Source organism: Lathyrus oleraceus, chromosome 3 (assembly GCF_024323335.1).
Source record: "Lathyrus oleraceus cultivar Zhongwan6 chromosome 3, CAAS_Psat_ZW6_1.0, whole genome shotgun sequence".
Taxonomy (NCBI): Eukaryota; Viridiplantae; Streptophyta; class Magnoliopsida; order Fabales; family Fabaceae; genus Lathyrus; species Lathyrus oleraceus.
This window is the reverse complement of record NC_066581.1, coordinates 87,494,666-87,517,383: the sequence shown is the minus strand read 5'-3', so window position 1 is coordinate 87,517,383 and position 22,718 is coordinate 87,494,666. Positions and strand designations below refer to the sequence as shown.

At 35.2% G+C, this 22,718-nt stretch overlaps 1 protein-coding gene across 1 annotated transcript; it reads right to left on the bottom strand.

The window, feature by feature from the left end:
* Window positions 1-17,735: 17,735 nt before the first annotated feature.
* Window positions 17,736-22,422, bottom strand: LOC127125503 (ABC transporter G family member 22). The gene is made up of 11 exons (XM_051054292.1): window positions 22,320-22,422; window positions 21,875-22,236; window positions 20,859-20,929; window positions 20,254-20,489; window positions 20,020-20,175; window positions 19,703-19,886; window positions 19,318-19,626; window positions 18,942-19,229; window positions 18,538-18,822; window positions 18,337-18,444; window positions 17,736-18,249 (listed from the first exon to the last, which is right to left on the bottom strand). Exons 2-11 carry the CDS (start codon window positions 22,227-22,229, stop codon window positions 18,034-18,036), a joined length of 2,208 nt encoding a protein of 735 aa, XP_050910249.1. The 5' UTR covers window positions 22,230-22,236; window positions 22,320-22,422; the 3' UTR covers window positions 17,736-18,033.
* Between the last annotated feature and the right edge of the window lie 296 nt (window positions 22,423-22,718).

The window sequence follows — 22,718 nt, the reverse complement described above, 5'->3', positions numbered from 1 at the left end:
TAGAGTTTTTATGGGTCCCTAAGAAATACATGGGTTTGGATTGAGAATATCTTGTTTCTTTTAGTCAATATGTGTGGTTTATGGTATGAGCAAACTAGGATAATAACACTACAACAAATAACGTTTTTTTATGACGAAATTAACATATCGAACAATAAAAAATAAGGGTATAGATATCGGGAGTATTAGGTTTCATTTTTAAAAAAAAATAAACAATTATTTATCTCAACTTTTAAGAAAAGCGGGGAAATAGAGCTATAAGGGAGTTCGCTTGGACACCCAATAATTGAATTTTATGTTGTTGCTTTTTTCAGTTGTCTAGTTAGTAATTTCTCACTTGACATCTTTCCCAGTTCCATTTTTATCATTATTTTTTTTATTAGTATTTACCTCGACTACATAGTCCAACTAGAGAGATAATATATTCTGCATTAATCAATTTCAAAATACTATTTTTAAAATCTTATTTTAATTTTTTATTTGATATGTTCAAAACTCATCGGTTATACAAAAAAAAACGACGTTATATATCTTTTAATTGAATTTCCAGAATATGACACTATTGTGTTTTTTATATTTTATATTTTTAACTAATATTGTCACGCCGGATTTTATATAAAACCGACGTGACACATATATTGCATGAAATACTTCAGACTACAATTTAGATAGTTTCTAACTTTTCATTTACCTATCAACGCTCAAACGTCGTTTTGTCACTCTCATTTCACAAAAAAAAAACCATAGGCGATTTTCAAACTGATATTCATCAAAACTCTTCCAACAGATATTCATCAAACTTCATTTTTGCAACAAATTTGTTCTTCATTGAAACGAGTTATATATCACTTTATTTTTCACTGATCATTTTGTCTAGGGTTTTACGTTAGCTTGTCTTTTGATCATTTTGTTTCTACAATTTTCCATTAGTTTTTATTGAAACGTTAGTTAGTATAATTTCTCTTGATCATTTGGAGGTTTATTTAGATAGTCATTTCGTCAACAGATATCATTTTTCAACATGTTTGTTCTTCACTGAAATGAGTTATATATCACTAAAACGAGTTATATATCACAGAAATAAGTTTATATCATTTTGTTTTTCACTGTTTGTCTCTTCATCATTTTGTTTCTACGTATTTGTCTCTTGATAGTCATGGCCGATTTGACAAGCACCTCTCATACAACATCTTCTGCAACATCTGTTAATACAAATCGTAGAAGACAAACTAGAGGTATCACGATTTATCCCAAGGTGAAAAAAGTCCACAAAACTGGTGTGTTCGCTACCCAGTTACAATTGATGACGCAATCAGTAGGGCTTATTATAAAAACGTTAACGATTTTATGGGTTACATTGCATTACAAGAAAGAAGTAAAGTGATCATTTTGATAGATAGTTGGCACGATGTTGAAGGGGACTTGAAAGATGCCATATGGGAAGATGTTCAAGTATTTTATGATTTGTTTGCACGACTTTGATAGATAGTTGGCACGATGATGAATGACTGACATATTTACTTGTATATATGATCATTTATTTTTTATTTAATACTAATAACATCTCTTTTGTGTAAATATATAAAGTGTTCATTGTTAGTCCAGATGATAATAATGTGAAAAAAAAGATGCTTACATATTATGGTGAGCGTTGGAGGAGATTTAAGACACAACTCACCTATGATTATATTAAATATAGAGAAGATAAAGAAAAACATTCATACGATGTGTATTCATATATTGATCAAGATGTTTGGGAGAAATTTGTAGAGTCTTGCAACACTCTTGCCTTCTTGGCAAAGAGCCAAAAAGAAAAGGAAAATCGAGCTAGAAATATTTATCCACGTAGATTATCTCGTGGAGGATATTGAAAACTTAAAAAGAAGATGATGGAAGAAAAAATAAAACAAAGGAAGGAAGAGCTGAGAGGTTCTACGAGTCTTGATCGCACTCTATTTCCATCATCACTCTACGAGAAATGGAAGAGGGCGCATCAAAGAAAAGACGACGAGTTCACATTAGATGCAATGCGCTAAGTGGCTCAAAGGATTGTAAGTAAATACTTTTTTCAACAATATCTTAGTTAAATCAATTCGTTAAAGATGAAATTGCATATGTGTTGTAGGATGATCTGGTTGAACAAAATGAAGTCGGCCTCTTCACTTCACAAGATTGTCATGACATCTTGGTATAAGCGATTGGAACCGAGGAACATCCTGGGCATGTTTGTGGTCTTGGAAGAGGCATTGGTTTCAAGGTATATTTTGGACCATCTAAATCATTTAGAGAAAAATCATGTAAGAGATAGATTAAAGAGATTGTTGTTGTTGAGTTGGAGAAGGAAATGGAGAATCAGGATAGGAAGTTGGAGGAGAGGAAAAGGTGGAGGGATGAGCAGGATATGAAGATGTTTGAGGAGGAGAAGAAGAGGTGGAAGGAGGAGCAAGATAAAAAGTTGAAGGAGGAGAGAAAGAGGTTGTTGCAGACGGTGCGGAAGAGTGTATAGAAGGAGAAGGAGAAGCGATAGAGGATGACTGAGGAGAAGGTGTTCGAGAAGTGTACCCGCGATGTGCTTAAGGTATAAGTTGTATGTGCATATTTTAATTTTGAATTGTATTTATGTTGTTTTTATGATGCATAAATTGAATTTGTTGGATCTATTAAGCTACACAAATTTAAATCAGTTAGAAATTCGAGAGAATTAAGTTTAGAAAGTTACGGGTGGTACAAGCGAGAAAGAAAGTTTTTTCGCCAACCAATGAAGTATTGAACTCACTCCGTCAAAAGTAGATAAGATTAAGAGACTAGAAATGATCATTGACAGTATTCCAGACCCATACATGTGTATTACATTAAGTCATGATCAAACTCATTTATTCTTACTTTCTAAGATTTCTATCCATGAATTTTTGTCGGGAAATGTGTGCCTAGACAATTTCGTGTTACAAATTTGATCCTTGTAAGTATAGTTTTTACGTTTATCTCAATTTATATTCATATGTTCTTCTACTTTAACATAAAGAATTGCTCTTGCAGGTACATCCATGAGTTATGTGTTGAAAGGAAACTTCAAAACAAGTATTGCATCTTAGATCCGACGCACATTGGTCTTACTTGCGATTCGATAGGAAACAATATCCTTCTTTACTTAAAAGATAAGTTGAAAGAGAACATCAAAGATTGTTATTTGGCACCGTTTTACCGCAAGTAAGTATATATTAATTTGTGTTTTCATTTATAAATAAATTTTATACATATTAATTATTCTGAATGTTTATGCAGTTCGCATTGGTAACTAATTGTTATATGTCCCGAGAAAAATACTATAGTTGTGTTTTGCTCGTTACACTCTTAACTGTCCGAAGAAGTGGTTAACGCTTTGAATGGGTAAGTGGTATTAGTTTTAACTTTAGAGTTGTAGAGTTTTTATTCATGTTTAATTTTAACCGACATGTTTAGAGCGACAATAGAGTATAATGTGTAACACCCTTTTTTCTACCCAAATTATTTAGCATATAAACAGAGTAAATAAACACGCATATAAGAAAAGGGCGTCACATCGATGTTTTCGAAACTTAAAACTTTTCAAAAACCAATAATACACCTGGCTAATTTAAAGTAACACATCCCAATCATCATGAATATTCAAACATATGCGTTCGCAGCGGAAAATAAAGAATACTCATGTATTTCGTAAGATGATCCATGTCCCATACCATGATCAAATAAAATAAAACAATTAATGACATAAAACATGTCAAAATAAAATACGAGTTCAATACCACTAATCTACCCAGTGTTACATGACCAGAGCATTGACTCATTACCAAATTCAAACTAAATACGGAAACTCTCCAGCTAATCTTGAGCGAGCTACCGTCCACCTACTCCAGCAATACTACTCTGTAGTATCTGCACGATACCCATGTAAAGGTAACATTCAAACAGAAAGGGTGAGAATTCCAAATCATTACGAAATAGCATAATAAGGTACAATGAATTAAAACATAATTCGAGAATTCATCACACTTGGTAAAATTATATCAAAGATATTAACAGACAATCATTCCACATATTTCAATGCACATCATACTCACGTCAATACATGTATTCAATAATCACATAGTTACCGACGACTCAATGCAAGACAATGTGACTCTATGCATGTGGTACCTCAATGTGAACTCGAAGTTTCACCGCTTTCCGATTCAATATCTAGAATCCAAGCCACGCTTCAGATCCGGACAAGACCAAAGCCTACGTTTGTTTCCAATGAAGGATCACCGCTTAATACTACGCCTAATCCCAATCAAGGATTAACGTCTGCTACGTCTGTTTCCAATTAAGGATCACCGCTTAATACTACGCCTGATTCCAATCAAGAATCAACGTCTGCTACGTCTGTTTCCAATAAAGGATCACCGCTTGACCATGCTATGAATGAATGCACACATACCAACACATATGCAATTAAGACCTCCTATACCGTCTTAACATCCCACATATCACCATAACTCACAATTGGTACATATACACATTCATAATCATAAACCTTTCACAATTCAATAATGGCATACATACACATTCATGCAATATATTATTCACCAATATAGGCCAATCATCAAATATATACACATAATTCCATTCCAAAACGTACACAATATTTAAATGTCAATTTTTCACTTTTCAAACAGTGTTAACCGGTTAACGCCCTGGGTTAATCGGTTAACGCAAAACAGAATGCGCTCCTTGGCAATTTTTAACAGTGTTAACCGGTTAACGCCCTAGGTTAACCGGTTAACGCAAGACAGAAATTATTTTTTTTAATTATCATAACAGTGTTAACCGGTTAACGCCCTGGGTTAACCGGTTAACGCAAAACAGAAAGCTGTTCCTGCGCTAACAACGAACAAAATGCAGAATTACCCGCATTATTCACCGTTGGAGGACTTCCGGACCTCCGATTTCGATTCCGTAAAAAGCTACACGTTCAGAAAATTACGACTCGTCCAAATATAGATTCATTCACAGTTTTAACATAATTTATTCATCACAATTCAAGGGTATTTATCAAAACCTAATAATTCCAATTCATGCCAATTAAGGATTTCAACCTAAAACATGTTCCTACCCATTGACCCAATCATGCTAACCCACAATGATAAGGATTTCCCCCCTTACCTTGTAACTCTGATGGAAACCTTAACTCCTCTTTACGTTCTCTCTCTTCTTTCTCTATTGCCTTCAGTGCTCAAGTGAATTTATGATTCTCACTCCCTTCACTCTTACTATTTATAATGGTATTCTAGTTGGGCTTAAATCATCTAATTTAATCCCTAGGCCCAAAATACCTAATATTTAAATACCTCTATTTAAATTCCAATAATTATCCACTCACGATGCACACCAATTTAATTAATTAATTCCATTATTTAATTACCGCTCCACATAATTAAATTAAAATATAATAATAATAGTATAATAATTAAATACTAAAAAAAATGGGCTGTTACAACTCTCCCCCACTTAAAAGATTTTCGTCCTCGAAAATTTACCTCAAACGAACAACTCCGGATATGATTCCTTCATCTTATCCTCGAGTTCCCACGTAGTATTCCCATTGGCGACTCCGTCCCATATCACTTTTACCAAAGCAATCTCCTTACCATGAAGCTTCTTCACTTCTCGATCTTCAATCCGCATAGGTGATGTATCAATCGTCAAATTATCCCGTACTTGCACATCATCTAATGGAACAACATGCGATGGATCCGCAATGTACTTCCTCAATTGAGACACATGGAACACATCGTGAAGATTAGAAAGTGATGATGGTAATGCAATCTGATATGCCACTTCTCCTATCCTCTCGGAAATCTGATAAGGACCAATGAAACGCGGCGTCAACTTACGCGACTTCAAAGCTCTACCAACACCCGTTATTGGCGTAACTCGAAGAAACACATGCTCGTCTTTCTCAAATTCGAGAGCTTTCCTCCTCTTATCATGATAACTCTTTTGACGACTCTGGGAAGCCTTCATCTTCCCTTGAATCATCTTAATCTTATCTGTAGTCTCTTGAATCAACTCGGGTCCAACCACAGCACTCTCTCCCGATTCGTACCAACATAAAGGAGTTCTACACCTTCTTCCATAAAGAGCCTCAAACGGTGCCATTCCAATACTCGAATGGAAACTGTTATTATATGTAAACTCGATTAAAGGCAAGAAACTATCCCAATTTCCTCCTTGTTCTAAAACACAAGACCTCAAAAGATCTTCAAGTGACTGAATAGTCCTCTCCGTTTGACCATCAATTTGCGGATGATATGCTGAACTCAAACGCAACTTCGTACCTAAAGCACTTTGCAACCTTCCCAAAATCTCGAAGTGAACCTCGGATCTCTATTCGAAACAATACTCGACGGTATACCATGCAAACACACAATCCTCTCGATGTACAACTTAGCAAGTCTCTCCATCGAATAATCCATTCTCATTGGAATAAAATGGGCACATTTCGTCAGTCTGTCCACAACGACCCAAATCGCCTCACAGTTACTCGATGTTCTCGGCAAACCTGAAACAAAATCCATAGAGATACTATCCCACTTCCACTCGGGAATAGATAACGATTGCATCAAACCAGACGGCTTTTGATGTTCAATCTTTGACTTTTGACAAGTCAAACATGAATACACAAATTCCGCTACATCCTTCTTCATACCTTGCCACCAAAACATCTTCTTCAAGTCTTGATACATCTTAGTAGCACCAGGATGAATACTCAGACCACTTCTATGCCCTTCCTCAAGAATCCTCTTTCTCAAATCCATAACATCCGGAACACAAACTCGATCATGACATCTCATGATACCGTTCTCATCAATCCGAAAGTTGCCACCTTTACCTTGGTTAATCAATGTCATAACATCGACTAACTTCAAATCTGACTTCTGACCTTCTCTAATCTCGTCAAGAATGCCACACGTAAGCTTTAACATCCCAAGCTTAACACACGAAGACGTCGCTTCACAAACCAAACTCAAATCTCTAAATTGCTCCAACAATTCAAACTCTCGCATCATCAACATAGACATATGCAATGACTTTCTACTCAATGCATCGGCTACAACATTCGCCTTCCCAGGATGATAATTCAAACCAAAATCATAATCCTTCAAGAATTCCAACCATCTCCTTTGCCTCATATTCAATTCTTTCTGATCGAACAAGTACTTCAAACTCTTGTGATCACTAAACACATCAAACCTCGATCCAAACAAGTAATGTCTCCAAAGCTTCAACACGAACACAACAACGGCCAACTCTAAATCATGCGTCGGATAATTCTTCTCATGAACTTTGAGTTGCCTTGAAGCATAAGCTACCACTTGCCCTTTTGCATCAGAACACCTCCCAAACCCAACAAAGAAGCATCACAATACACAACGAAGGTTTCTAACGGATCCGGTAAAATCAAAATAGGAGCCATATTCAATCTTCTCTTAAGCTCTTGAAAATTCGCTTCACACTGCGAAGTCCAAATGAAAGCTTGACCCTTCCTAGTCAACTGTGTCAACGGTAACGACAACTTAGAAAATCCCTCAATGAACTTCCTATAATAACCAGCCAAACCAAGGAAACTTCGAATCTCAGCAACAGACTTAGGAGCTTCCCACTGAGATACAACTTCGATCTTCGTAGGATCCACAGAAATCCTACCGCTCGAAATCACATGTCCAAGAAAACTTACTTCACTCAACCAAAATTCACATTTAGAGAGTTTAGCAAACAACTTCCTCTCTTTCAACACCGATAACACAACCTTCAAATGCTCTGCATGATCCTCTTCGCCTTTGGAATAAATCAATATATCATCGATGAACACAACTACAAACTTATCCAGATAATCATGAAAGATTCTATTCATATACTCCATAAATACACCAGGTGCATTCGTCACCCCAAAAGGCATCACGGAGTACTCGTAGTGACCGTACCTTGTCCTAAAAGCAGTCTTCTGAATATCCTCAGCTTTTACACGAATCTGATGATACCCAGACCTCAAATCAATTTTGCTAAACACACAAGCTCCAACCAGCTGATCCATCAGATCGTCGATCCTCGGAAGTGGATACTTGTTCTTAATCGTCACTTTATTCAGTTGTCTATAATCAACACATAATCTCATAGAACCTTCCTTCTTCTTTACTAATAGCACAGGTACACCCCACGGCGACACACTAGGACGGATAAACTTCTTCTCGAGTAAGTCTTCAAGTTGACTCTTTAACTCTTTCAACTCAGAAGCGGACATTCGATAGGGAGCCATTGATACAGGACTAGTTCCAGGAACTAAATCAATCGAAAACTCGACCTCTCGTTCCGGCGGTAAATCACTTACATCTTCCGGAAATACCTCCGCAAATTCACAAACTATTGGCAGTTCTTCGATCGTCCTCTTCTCCCGAATATCCAAAGTTGCCAACAACATAAACAACTCGGCGCCATCTTGCACCGATTCATCAACTTGCTTAGCAGACACACACCAATCTTCCTTAGCATCAACCTCAGGAAAACTAACCGTCTTCTCGAAACAGTTGATACACACCCGATTAACTTTTAACCAATTCATACCCAAAATTACGTCGAGTTGCTCTAACGGAAGACAAACTAAATCAAGTCCAAAATCCCTACCAAATATACTCAACGGACAATTCAAACACACATAGGTAGTAGAAACAGAACCCATAGCAGGTGTATCAATAATCATACTTCTACGCATATCAGATAATATGAGATTCAGCCTCTTAGCACAATCCAAAGAAATGAAAGAATGTGTTGCACCAGTATCAATAATGGCAATCAAAGGTGTACCATTAATAAAGCACGTACCTTGGATTAGTCTATCATCGGTAGTGGTCTCCGCACCAGACAATGCAAACAGCTTTCCCTTCACTTGCTCCTTCTTCGGCTTATCACATCTGGTACTAATGTGACCTTTCTCACCATAGTTGAAACAAGTTATGTTCGAACCAAATCTACACTGATTGGTTCTGTGACCCATCCTGCCACAATTGAAACACTTTCCAGAATCTCTACTACACTCCGTAGCACGATGCCCTTCCACACCACATTTGAAACACTTAAGTGGAGTAGAAGATACTCCCTCACTTGGCTTCTTGCCAACACTAGATTGTCTCATCTTGTCATCATATGGTTTCCCCCGATCTTGGTTTTTCCCCTTCGGACTCTTGTAGACAGAAGCACTCTCCCTACTATCCTCATCATAAATCCGACTTTTGTTAACCAACTCTGTGAAACGAGTAATCGGTTGGTAACCAATGGCCTTCTTGATATCATGTCTCAAGCCATTCACAAACTTCAAACATTTAGACCTCTCAGCATTAGCAGTATTGTAATGAGGACAATACTTGATAAGCTCCTGAAATCTAGCAGCATAATCAGCAACGGTACCATTTCCTTGCTTCAATTCAAGGAACTCCACCTCTTTCTTCCCACGACAATCTTCCGGGAAATAATTCTCCAAGAAGGTATCACGGAAAAGAGTCCAAGTAACTTCAATGCTGTCTTCTTCAAACCTCTGAAGAGTGTTATTCCACCAATCTTCAGCTTCCTTCTCAAGCATATGGGTACCAAACTGCACTTTCTGAGCATCAGTACAGTTCATGACTCTGAAGATCTTCTCAATCGCTTTCAGCCAAGCTTGAGCTTTCTCAGGTGCATGCTCACCCTCAAAGATAGGAGGATTGTTTCGCTGGAATCTCCCCAAAGCACGGAACTCATCATCATCTCCCTTTTGGTTACCGGCATTCACATTCTCTTGATGAACATTCGCTTGATGGATCTGACCCATGGATTCCGCCAGCATCCTCAGCGCCTCAGCAATGGCATCGTCATTCCTGCCTGCAACCATTGTCCTGAACAACCCGAAACATCAAACAAACAGTATCGATCGTGTCAGATACACAAATCAAATACCACGGAAAACCTACTACTATTGACCAACTGGTCGACCATGCTCTGATACCACTAATGTAACACCCCTTTTTCTACCCAAATTATTTAGCATATAAACAGAGTAAATAAACACGCATATAAGAAAAGGGCGTCACATCGACGTTTTCGAAACTTAAAACTTTTCAAAAACCAATAATACACCTGGCCAATTTAAAGTAACACATCCCAATCATCATGAATATTCAAACATATGCGTTCGCAGCGGAAAATAAAGAATACTCATGTATTTCATAAGATGATCCATGTCCCATACCATGATCAAATAAAATAAAACAATTAATGACATAAAACATGTCAAAATAAAATACGAGTTCAATACCACTAATCTACCCAGTGTTACATGACCAGAGCATTGACTCATTACCAAATTCAAACTAAATACGGAAACTCTCCAGCTAATCTTGAGCGAGCTACCGTCCACCTACTCCAGCAATACTACTCTGTAGTATCTGCACGATACCCATGTAAAGGTAACATTCAAACAGAAAGGGTGAGAATTCCAAATCATTACGAAATAGCATAATAAGGTACAATGAATTAAAACACAATTCGAGAATTCATCACACTTGGTAAAATTATATCAAAGATATTAACAGACAATCATTCCACATATTTCAATGCACATCATACTCACGTCAATACATGTATTCAATAATCACATAGTTACCGACGACTCAATGCAAGACAATGTGACTCTATGCATGTGGTACCTCAATGTGAACTCGAAGTTTCACCGCTTTCCGATTCAATATCTAGAATCCAAGCCACGCTTTAGATTCGGACAAGACCAAAGCCTACGTCTGTTTCCAATGAAGGATCACCGCTTAATACTACGCCTAATCCCAATCAAGGATTAACGTCTGCTACGTCTGTTTCCAATTAAGGATCACCGCTTAATACTACGCCTGATTCCAATCAAGAATCAATGTCTGCTACGTCTGTTTCCAATAAAGGATCACCGCTTGACCATGCTATGAATGAATGCATACATACCAACACATATGCAATTAAGACCTCCTATACCGTCTTAACATCCCACATATCACCATAACTCACAATTGTTACATATACACATTCATAATCATAAACCTTTCACAATTCAATAATGGCATACATACACATTCATGCAATATATTATTCACCAATATAGGCCAATCATCAAATATATACACATAATTCCATTCCAAAACGTACACAATATTTAAATGTCAATTTTTCACTTTTCAAACAGTGTTAACCGGTTAACGCCCTGGGTTAATCGGTTAACGCAAAACAGAATGCGCTCCTTGGCAATTTTTAACAGTGTTAACCGGTTAACGCCCTAGGTTAACCGGTTAACGCAAGACAGAAATTAATTTTTTTAATTATCATAACAGTGTTAACCGGTTAACGCCCTGGGTTAACCGGTTAACGCAAAACAGAAAGTTGTTCCTGCGCTAACAACGAACAAAATGCAGAATTACCCGCATTATTCACCGTTGGAGGACTTCCGGACCTCCGATTTTGATTCCGTAAAAAGCTACACGTTCAGAAAATTACGACTCGTCCAAATATAGATTCTTTCACAGTTTTAACATAATTTATTCATCACAATTCAAGGGTATTTATCAAAACCTAATAATTCCAATTCATGCCAATTAAGGATTTCAACCTAAAACATGTTCCTACCCATTGACCCAATCATGCTAACCCACAATGATAAGGATTTCCCCCCTTACCTTGTAACTCTGATGGAAACCTTAACTCCTCTTTACGTTCCCTCTCTTCTTTCTCTATTGCCTTCAGTGCTCAAGTGAATTTATGATTCTCACTCCCTTCACTCTTACTATTTATAATGGTATTCTAGTTGGGCTTAAATCATCTAATTTAATCCCTAGGCCCAAAATACCTAATATTTAAATACCTCTATTTAAATTCCAATAATTAACCACTCACGATGCACACCAATTTAATTAATTAATTCCATTATTTAATTACCACTCCACATAATTAAATTAAAATATAATAATAATAGTATAATAATTAAATACTATAAAAAAATGGGCTGTTACATAATGCGCTCATACATAGCGTACTTGGTAAAAAGTCAATCCATGTTTCCCCAAAAGTAAGTATATTATTTGTGCTTTTTGACATTATATTATTTATGTGTATTCGTGTGATATAAATATATGAAAATCATTTGTAGTGGAGAAAATAACCTGACATCCATTCATGTGGATACTATGTTATGAAATATGAGATATATGCTCTATATTGTCTCCACAGGCATTACAAATGGATGGATAAAACATAAGGTATTAACTTAATACATATCTTCTTAAGCTAGTGTTGTTGTTGTTGTTAACTTATCGTAATTTAATTTTTATTCTAATTATAGGAGTTTAACAACAAAATATCATACTAAAAAAAAGATATGGATGACATCTGATCACGTTGGGTCAGAGTCTTTTTATCTTTTTATGATTCTCTTAAACAATAGTTTTTTCTTAGTTGTAAATGTGTGGATTTCCTTAATTTGTTTTGTGCAAATATGTAAATGTATGCATTCTGTCTTGATGATCAGAACAATATAAATTTTTAACCTTGGTCTAAATGATATGATATATTCCAACTGTGTCGCATATTTTATAATTTTTGTGTAAAAAATGATACATGCAGGTGAAACTAAGATTTAAAACAATATAAATCTGGTATTAATTGGTTAATAGATTTATAATGATATGATACTGGCCAATAAAAATGATACATGCAAAATTATGCAGGCCAGTGAAAATGATACAGACAAAAAATGAGATTTTATCCCTCAGTTATTATTTAAAATCGAGGTAAATAAATAACTTATTACCTAAGCCTAAAAATATGTAGTTGATAGGGATCAAACCCAAGACCTTTTAATTTCTAACCTCAATTTTAGAAACACCAAGGTGACAAGTGGTTATTTTTCATGTCACCTTTCGTTACCTTGTATGTGTAGCTGAGGTTAAATGCATTCCACGATCGAAATTAGATGTGTTATTTATAGTAGTGTAAATGGTGCGTAGGGGTGGAAATAGGCTGGACAGAGCTAGGCTTTACCAAGCCTAAGTCTGGCCTGCCAAAAAAACTAAAGCCTAAATCCGGTCAGTAGTTTGTCATAGGCTTATTTTTAGGCTTAAGTCTAGCCTTTTCGAATGCCTGGTTAACCTATTAACCTACATAAAAGCCTATTTATTTTAGACATATGTAAATAAGCAAATCAAATAATGTTTAAATAGACTAACAAACTATAAGACCGATGAACTAAAAGTTTGTTTGCATTGAATTATTTTAACTTACCTATTAGCATAAATGTTGTGAGACTATTTGTTTAAGATAACTTATAAAAACAACTTATGACATTATTCATAAGGTATTTTCATCTTATTTTCATAAGTTTTCCAAGATAATCAAGTTATATATATATATATATATATATATATATATATATATATATATATATATATATATATATATATATATATATTAATTTAAAGAACAAAAAATAACAATGATAATAAAAAATTATCAATATTTATTTAAATAGGTTAGTCTGAAAAGCTTAAAAGATTTTTTTTTTATGGTTTGAGGCCTAGTCTTTTTAAGTAAATAGGTCTATAAAAAAGTCTAGATATTTTCTATTTAAAAAAAAAATTGACTTGAGCTATGTAAGTTAGGATGTAAGTCCCCATTAGTCGGTCTGAACTATTTTCACCTCTAGCGGTGCATAACATTTTCGGAACTTTTTACATGAAAAAAATCATTTTTTTATATGGATAAACTTCCTTTTGATAATCTGAACCAAAGCTCCCCACCCAATTTTAGAGTTCCTTCATCATCTCCATTGGTGGTGTTTGTGATAATATGGTTGTCACACTTGAAAATTATTTGAGTCAAGCAGTAATCAATCGTAAAATGTATGGCAAGGACAATGTTTAACCTATGTAGCCACCACCATCATCTAACATTTATTATTTAGAACCACTTCATTGATTACTCATCTCTCTTCCACATTCAGGTTTGGATCCATGTCAAATTTAAGTCATCCCTTCTCCATAGTCCCACTTATTTTTATTATCCTCGTTATCGCTTTGATTACTTTTCATATTGTCGCTTTATTTTCTAGGTTTGTTATCTACTTGAGATCCCATATTTCATTTATCTAAAGTTGTGGCTTGTCTTGTGTGAGGTTGACAGTCTCTTTCAGTGAACCTTTTTCTTTTATTCGTGATTTTTTTCTTCATCTTGCATGTCATTGTTCTCATTGTTACTTTCTTTTTCATGTGCATGGAGATTGGTTCCGGTTAAGTTCATATGATGATCCGTTCTGCCATCATAGTTAAGACCACCATCATTTTTAGATATTCATAACTACTGCCACTTAGACAATGGATTTTAAAATTAGTACCTTTTTGCAACCATGAAGTTGCTAACCATAACATTGATTAGAGTTGATCGGTCAACATAAGAGAAACTTTTTAAAAAATTGAATGCTTGAGTTTTGAATGTATTAATTTGAGCATGTAACTCTAGATAGGTATTTGATTATGTTAATGATTTATAGGTTGATTCAAAAGTTGAAAAGGATTTTGTTATAGATAAGAATGTTTTTGCTAAACATAATCTTGGACTTTCTAAGATTTATTTGTTGACTAGAATCTTTGTGATAACTATTGATAATATTAATAGGTAGAGCATATTATGGTTTTAAAAACAAATTGAAACAATGATGAAGTTATTGGTGTCGAAAATCAGAATGATTGTGTGACCAAACACGATAATTAAATATAGGGAAATGTTTACGGAAAATATAAGATAAAGGATTTTTTTTTAAAATAACCATTTTTTTCAATTTAATTTTTAAAATAAGAATTTTTTCCAATTATATACCAAACTATCCATGTTTGAAAAAAAATCACAACAAAGAGTTTGCATCAGATCAATTGGTGTCTATATTATGACTTTTTGAAGGGGCTTCATACCAATTGATGCCTATTTATGGATCTTATATGCATGCGCCAATTGGTCTGGAGCAAATGTATATCCATTTTCTTTTATTTTTTAAATTAAATTTATAATTGAATAATAAAAAAAATTGGGAAATAAAAAACTAAATAGTAATATTTATTTAATTTTAATAAAATTATATGCGGGAAAATTTTGTACACGTATTTTGACGATCCGCTCAATCATAACGACCATCGATTCCACACCCATGTGGTGCTCTTCGCCTTTGAGACCTCCCAAGATTCACCTGAGGTGTTTGGTGCGAGCTCCTTGGGATATCAGTGTCATCCATCAATACTCGCATCTCTTCCCAAGTTAGTTGGGATGCACTGTCGTAATCGATTTTGGTACCCATGTCGTCATAGTTTTTTGTGTTAGTTGGGTTACGGGTGCACGGATTGGTCGATTGAATGGAGACATTGATTTGTTTTAGAAATAAAGCAATGGTTGTCATGGTGTTTGGTAGGCATGTGTTGGTTGAGTGCTTTGGTGGTGTGATATTTGGGTGCTTTGGTGGTGTGATGTTTGGGTGTATGTTTGTTGGGTGTTATGGTAGGAAGTGGTGGTATCATATGCCTCATCGGTACTATAATAAGATGTGGTGGCGACATATGCTTGTAGATGGTATGAGTCATGTTCTTGATTTTGTGTTTAAGTGTGCGACATGTATTAGTTGCGGGTTTGGGTGTATGTGGTTTGTAATGTTATTGGGTGTATGCGGTTTGGTAATGTTGTTGGGTTGGTTATTGGGTGTAGGTTGCGAGATAGCAACGGTAATATCTTTCCAATTGTCTTCACTCTAGTTGAAGGTAATATCTTTCCAACGGTAATATCTTTCTGAATATATGTTGCTTCGCAACCCAACCGCTGTTTGATTTTAGAGAGAAATGCATTTATTAAGAGTGCATACAATAATCTTGATAATAGTTGGCAAGATCCTCCTTCCACGCATGTCTACTGCATTAGACATATTGCACAAAACTTCATGCGAGAGATCAAAGACAAGACTCTTCGGGAAAAAGTCGTGAACCAAGGTATGTGTTAACTCAACCATCATTCCAACACTACCACGAAGAGATCAGATTGTCAAATGCGGATGCATGAAGGTGGATTTATAATATTCTAGTGGAGAAGTGGACCAGGGCATTTGAAAATGGTCAACGATGGGGTCATGTGACAACAAACCTTGTGGAACCAATGAACTTTGTTTACAAAAGCATTAAAACCTACCCATAATCGCGTTGGTGAGAGCAACCTATTTTAGGTTAGGTTCATGGTTCGCAATTAGAGGTTTAAAGTGGAGTTCACTGTTAGAATCGGGGCAGTTGTTTTGTGAAAGTTGTATGAAATTTATGAAGGAGAAAATTGTCAAAGCTAACGCACATGCGGTTACATGTTTTGACAATCATATACACGATTTCAGTGTAGATAGGACAATGGACCATAATGAGGGGATACCAAAGGAATATTATTGGGGTATAACTAAAATAGAGGTTCGTGCGAATACGGAAAGTTTCAAGTCTTATGTATGTCTTGTCCACGTATCAGTGTGGCATGTTCATATGATCTTCAGGACGCTTCCACGCATCTATTCACCATTTACATAGTCGTAAATGTATTTAGTATGTACAACAATAGTTTTCCGGTGGTATATGTCGTTAGCCCGGACACACACATAAATATTTTCCCAATCTTGGAACAAACTCCACAAGATAATTATTGTACACACTCTTAGATATGTATTTTTTTTGGTAATCATGAAATTTAATATTGAATGTAACTTTCGGTTTCAACAAAACGAACACAAACACGCATAAAACAACAACACAAAGAACAAATAAAAAGACTTAACACTGCAACATATCTAAGATATTACAACCATCATAACAATATCATATGGTCTATACAACATAGCACGAACATCGATGTCAATTTTAAGTGACTCCCACGCACGTCGTGCTTATTTATTTTCATTCACAATTGAGAAGACCGAAACAAGTCTATCAATTCTTTTGATTTTTTCATTATCTTTAATATCTTTGTCTAACCAACAGATCAAACTCCTCACAAGTTGCTCGAAACTCTGGATGTTCCAAAAATGCATCTTCAACGGAAGTTTGAGAATCGAATAACAAGCATACTCATTTCTTTTAATAATCATGTTAGAAAAACTTAAGAAAATAAGAAGAAGTGTGAAAATGGTGGAGAATGAAATACCTATTTATGAAAAATGGAAATACTCATAGGTATAACCTATTGGCACCTCCTATTTGTCCTACAATATTGACGTCAATTGGACTAACGTATTGGTGGTGGAGTCGCCACTTTGACTAACGCCTAAGTACAATTTTGAGAGAAGACACAAACTAGTCTAGCGCATGCTTTTTGTTGCAAAATTTTTTTGTTTAAAACATGTGTAGAATAAAATTAAATTATGGTTATTTTGAAGGAAATAAATCGATGAAGTGTTGAATAAAATTTTAAAATTTGATCACATATATATAATCTAATGTTCATGAATGATTTTTCTGGAGACAAGATCCTTCCTAACAAGGTGAAAATGGAGTTTTCTGGAAGACCCCGATAAATAAATAGTATGGATTGAGGATTTTCCATTTTTGTGTTCAAGTGATGGAACATTTAGCTTACCATATTGCAAAAACATAGAATGGAAATTAGTTTTTCCCCATTAAAATTCTTTAGCATCCCTCCAACAACATGATAAAACTCTATCTATGGAATCTCATACAGATGTAGCAGTCAGTGGTAGGTAGCTGATAACATTGAACGTGCTTTTGTTATTAGAACATGCCAAATGAAATACAATATACTCAAGATTAGATGTATCCAAACAAAGCTTTGGCACTTCATTTGGTAGTCCTCCTTATATGTCTGATATAATTATAATTATAATTATGAGCCGTCATTCAATATCACACTTCTTCACAAGTACTGATATGCTAGCTATGGTTGAGTTTTCATCCACCTCAGAGAAAAATAGGCCAATAAACGGTAACCAAATACCATAGCTATCAAAGCAATAACCTCATTCATACCACTGTCAATTCTGATCCCATTTATGCTAGGTGTAATGTGTTCATATTGCACCTTCAGCAAAAGCTTGTATGTGTGGTAGTTGAAAGATAGATACCGAATCCAAGATATAAATATAGGAACATTCTGTCAAATTTGGTACCACATGTTAATTACTCAACTATACCATTATTAGTGTAACACCAAAAATGGTTAAGTTAAACAAATTTTTACCTTTACAAAGAAACCACCAGCTAACATGAAAGTCATGACAGTGACTGAAGCCAAAGTTGTTGCTCTTTTCAAGTCCATTAGTGTCGCCCCGATAGCGAGTCCGAGTCCCTATAATCATCATCAGTAATTACAGCTTAGCACTAAACACCATGCAGAGAAAAGCTATATTCAAAATTACTACTACAAGTCTACAAGGCATACCTGAGCTGCTACAATGCAGAGAAAAACAGTAAGGATACTAAGGAAAAAGGGTCCTGCACTGAGTCTCAAACCAGCCATGAAATAAACAACTAGCAGGAAGAGTACTGGTAATACAAGGTCTAATGGAAGGTCACTTGTTGTTCTAGCCAAAAAGTATGCACTTAATCTGTACATATCTGTTGCTCTTTCCTTATTCAGCATTGCTCTTTCTTGAGGAAATGTGAATATTGCAGTGAACACAGGAAAAAATCCCCAAAACACCGCTATAAAGAAAAGCAATCCTGCCTACAATAAAAAAAGTTCTAGATTCAAAGTCTTTTTGTCAAAACTATTCGGTATCGTCGAGGCTGAGAGATAAGTAAAATTTGATCAATGATTATTTTTTAGTAGAAAAGTGTTTTTACCTGGTCTTGAAGACCCTTTGGGTTGCTAGCATCTGATTGCCACCAGAGTAATCCTAGAATGACTGCAGTGGATAGAACTTGTGTGATTCTCAACCAGCTGAAATAGTCATGTCTACGTTCTTTGAATCCTCTAGAAAACAATATTGAGTATTGCTCTAACCAACTTGCTCCCCACTGTCTATCACGTGAATAAACCTTAGACTTCATTTCTTCATCAAGAGGAATCGGAACCAATATTTTCTTCTTCTCAGTTTCTGCTACTTTAGTCTCATATGCCTCCACTAGATACTGATGAAAATTCATACATAATCACCTCTCAAAGAGTTTCTAAAACTATATTCAAAACATTCAAAATGAATATTGTGAATATACTTACCTCTTGTACAACTGCGGCTGATGGTTTCCCATTGGATGTTTCAGCTTCTGCGTTTTCGATATGAACTTTATCCTCTAACTCTGATGGTACAGAAATATCACTCATGTTTCCATTTGCAAGATCCAATAAAAACTCTGCTGGGTTCATGGTAATGAGAGGAGAACACCCTATGAATTGGAAGTAGTCCATTGCTTCTGATGCTTTTCCAAAGAAAAGCAAGTTCCCTTTTCCCAAAAGGATTAACTTATCGAATTTGTGAAATAGTCTGCTTGATGGCTGGTGGATTGTTGTCACTATCGTCTTACCAGCCTAACGCAAACCAAAACGAAAAGTTAAGATGATTCAAGAGAAGATGAAAGATACTCGGAGTGAAAAGAAATAATACCTCAGCTATGTCATGTAGCATTTGAACTATTCTCAATGCAGTTGTAGAATCCAAACCAGATGTTGGTTCATCAAGAAACAAAAGTGAAGGATTGATTATGATCTCATTGCCAATACAAACTCGTTTCCTCTCTCCACCAGATACTCCTCGAACAAACGAACCTCCTATCATAGTGTCTTGGCACCTGAAACCAGATACATTAATTATTCAATGAATCTAAAAATCAATTTTTTTTCTTATAAATAGGACCAAAGAGGGTAAGTTCCTTCCATACAAGATGATGAATAATTGAGACTCTAGTGGAAACATGAATTTACCTCTCCAAGCCTAGCTCATAGATAACATCTAAAGCTCTTTTTTCCTTCTGCTCTCTAGTTAATGTTTTCGGCAACCTTAAACGAGCTGCATATGTCAATGTTTCTTTGACAGTTAAGTGAGGAAACAAAACATCATCTTGTGTCACAAATCCAATCCTGCCAAATTCATTCTTCAATTGTAAGTATACTAGCTAACTGAAGTAAGCAAGTGTTAATTAAGCACTTTTTTCCTACCTGCTTTTTAGGAACTTGGAATATGGTTGATCATTGTAAGTAATAGATCCACCAATTGTTGGTTGATGTGACCTAGCTCCAATTAGATTCAACAAAGATGTTTTTCCACTTCCCGAGGGACCCATCAACGCTAAAACTTCTCCTGGATTTACACAACCAGTGATCCCTTTCAAGATATCTTTGTCAACACTCTTTGTCATGCCTTTGAGCACTACCTTGTATGTCACATCCGTGAACTGCAAAGTTCAACAATAATAACAAAGTAACTCATCTAGTGTCATCCGTCACGCGCGCATAGTTCAAATAAAACACAAAAGTTCTACATATATATAAGCTCAATTCACTAAAATATAGTATCATCTAATCTAATTAGCTAATAATACATCGATCCATACCCTTGTTTGTCAGCAAAATATGTTATAGTAGTAGTTTCAATGTGATGATGCCCTGTGGTAGGCATCAAAAAAATTTGGATTAAAACAAGTAGAAAAATTTAATATCCAAAACTATACTCAAGGTTTGAACATTAATTAGTACTAGCCTAGATAGGTGCATGCGTGGATGAACTATGTATATGACATTTTATTACAGTTGTTATGTGTTACCTTTAGATATATTGGGAGAGTAGGTTCAGTTTGAAACTTTGGCTTATGGATTCCAGCTTCAATATCCTCAGCTGCAACATGCATAGTAACTAAAATTAGTATAGTAGTTAAAATATACTTGTGAGTTGAAGTAAAAATGCATGAAACGTGCATGAAGTGATGATTGGAATATAAATTGATTAGACCGACGTTACTATATGGTTGTGGGGGACCATATGTATACAAGTGGATGGTAAGGAAAAGAACACTGTTTTGAGTGGTTTGGGTTGTAGGAAGCATTGTGAGTCACTTGTTTTTTGGACCGTTGATCACGGGTTTTGATTTGTAGTTAGAGGTGGTTGGTTTGATTTGACACAACTAGAATACCTCCACGTAACTCAACACAATTGACAAGACATCACCAACTAGGATAAAATTAATCTTTTATAAAATTATTCAACTCCCTTCCCTCTAAAACTTCCTGATTGTAATAAAATTTATTGTGATTATTACTGTTAATATATTTTGAAAAAATAATAATAATCTTTATTTTATATTTTTTTAAACATATTTATATTAAGAAAACTTCAATTTTATTTTATTTTGACAGCAAGAAGACCTCAAAATGTATCACAAGTTCACAACATAATATATGTATGCTGCTAACATACTACTATCAATTGCTTTCTCATAAAAACAAAAGGTTTTACTTGTCTTCTTTTGCTTTCTCATAATCAATACCAATATAGTAGTTAACTTTAATCCACCTATGAAGGTATATTTTGTGGTTAGCACATTGCCACACACATACAAGAAAAGAGCAATATTATTTATAACCTTTTGTTCTTGAAAGTGATTGGAATCTATCAAACTCGTGAACATCTTGAAAAGCCTTTCATATCTAACTCGGTCTCAAAATTTTACACTCACTTGCCATTAAATCACCTCTTAATTAAATTCTTTACTATATCAACCATCATAAACACTACTAAATAAAATAAAATAGCACAAAAACTACACACATAAAATTTACTTACGTATATCTTCGTCATCGCTGAATGGTTTGGAGCTACTGATTTCATCAAGAGGAACAGAAAAACCAGTAAAAGAGAACGAGAGTCCCAAACTCGAAGCTCTGCTAAGAGCGGCACCACTATTAACCTCATCCAACTCAACTTTCAAAGACGTTTGAACGCTCCTCGCCTTCCTTATGTGTGTGTTTCTTCCTCCCGGCGACGCTCTCCTCGACTTCCTTGTAAGACTCCCGCTGCCACCGTCCGCCACTCTTATCGACTCGCTCGATCCCGGAGTCGAGTTCAAATCTTCCGCCACTGATTCCAGTTGCTCCGATTTCGTTCTCCATAATCCACTTGCATAATTCCCATCCTCCATGCCACCACTATGTTACAGAAATGAGATAAAGGAATAACTAAAAAAAGAAATGAGTTATAATCATTATAAAAAGGGAATAACTGAATTTACCTTACTGTTTTTCTCAGAAAGGAAAATGAAACTGAAAATGAAACTGAAGCTGAAACTGAAAATCGCGGGATTATATGAAAATGGTATAGATCTAGACGGTGTATATACCATATAGCTTTATGAGTACAAAGACCAAATTGCCCTTCATGTTGGGTCCTATATATAATTGTATTGTGATGTGTCCACTCATATAATTGAATACGTCTTTGTACATGATTGACATTTCATCAATGCACGCCTACTCATTCATAATTACCGTACACGTGTATGGTATTTCTCATTTTCCATGCAGTTCTAACATTTTGGTTACAAACTAGTTAAATTTATATGATACCATATATAATATATTATAATATATGAGAAAAGCAGTGTAATTTTATTTTATATTGTGAATCAATA

What these genes read in the sequence shown, in the direction of transcription:
- LOC127125503 (XM_051054292.1), bottom strand. Translation starts at nt 22,229, where the DNA reads ATGGAGGATGGGAATTATGCAAGTGGATTATGGAGAACGAAATCGGAG. An exon ending in CAGCCGCAGTTGTACAAGAG is followed by an intron (nt 19,230 to 19,317) that starts GTAAGTATATTC and finishes AATTTTCATCAG; the next exon opens with TATCTAGTGGAGGCATATGA. An exon ending in CTGGTGGTTTCTTTGTAAAG is followed by an intron (nt 18,250 to 18,336) that starts GTAAAAATTTGT and finishes CAAATTTGACAG; the next exon opens with AATGTTCCTATATTTATATC.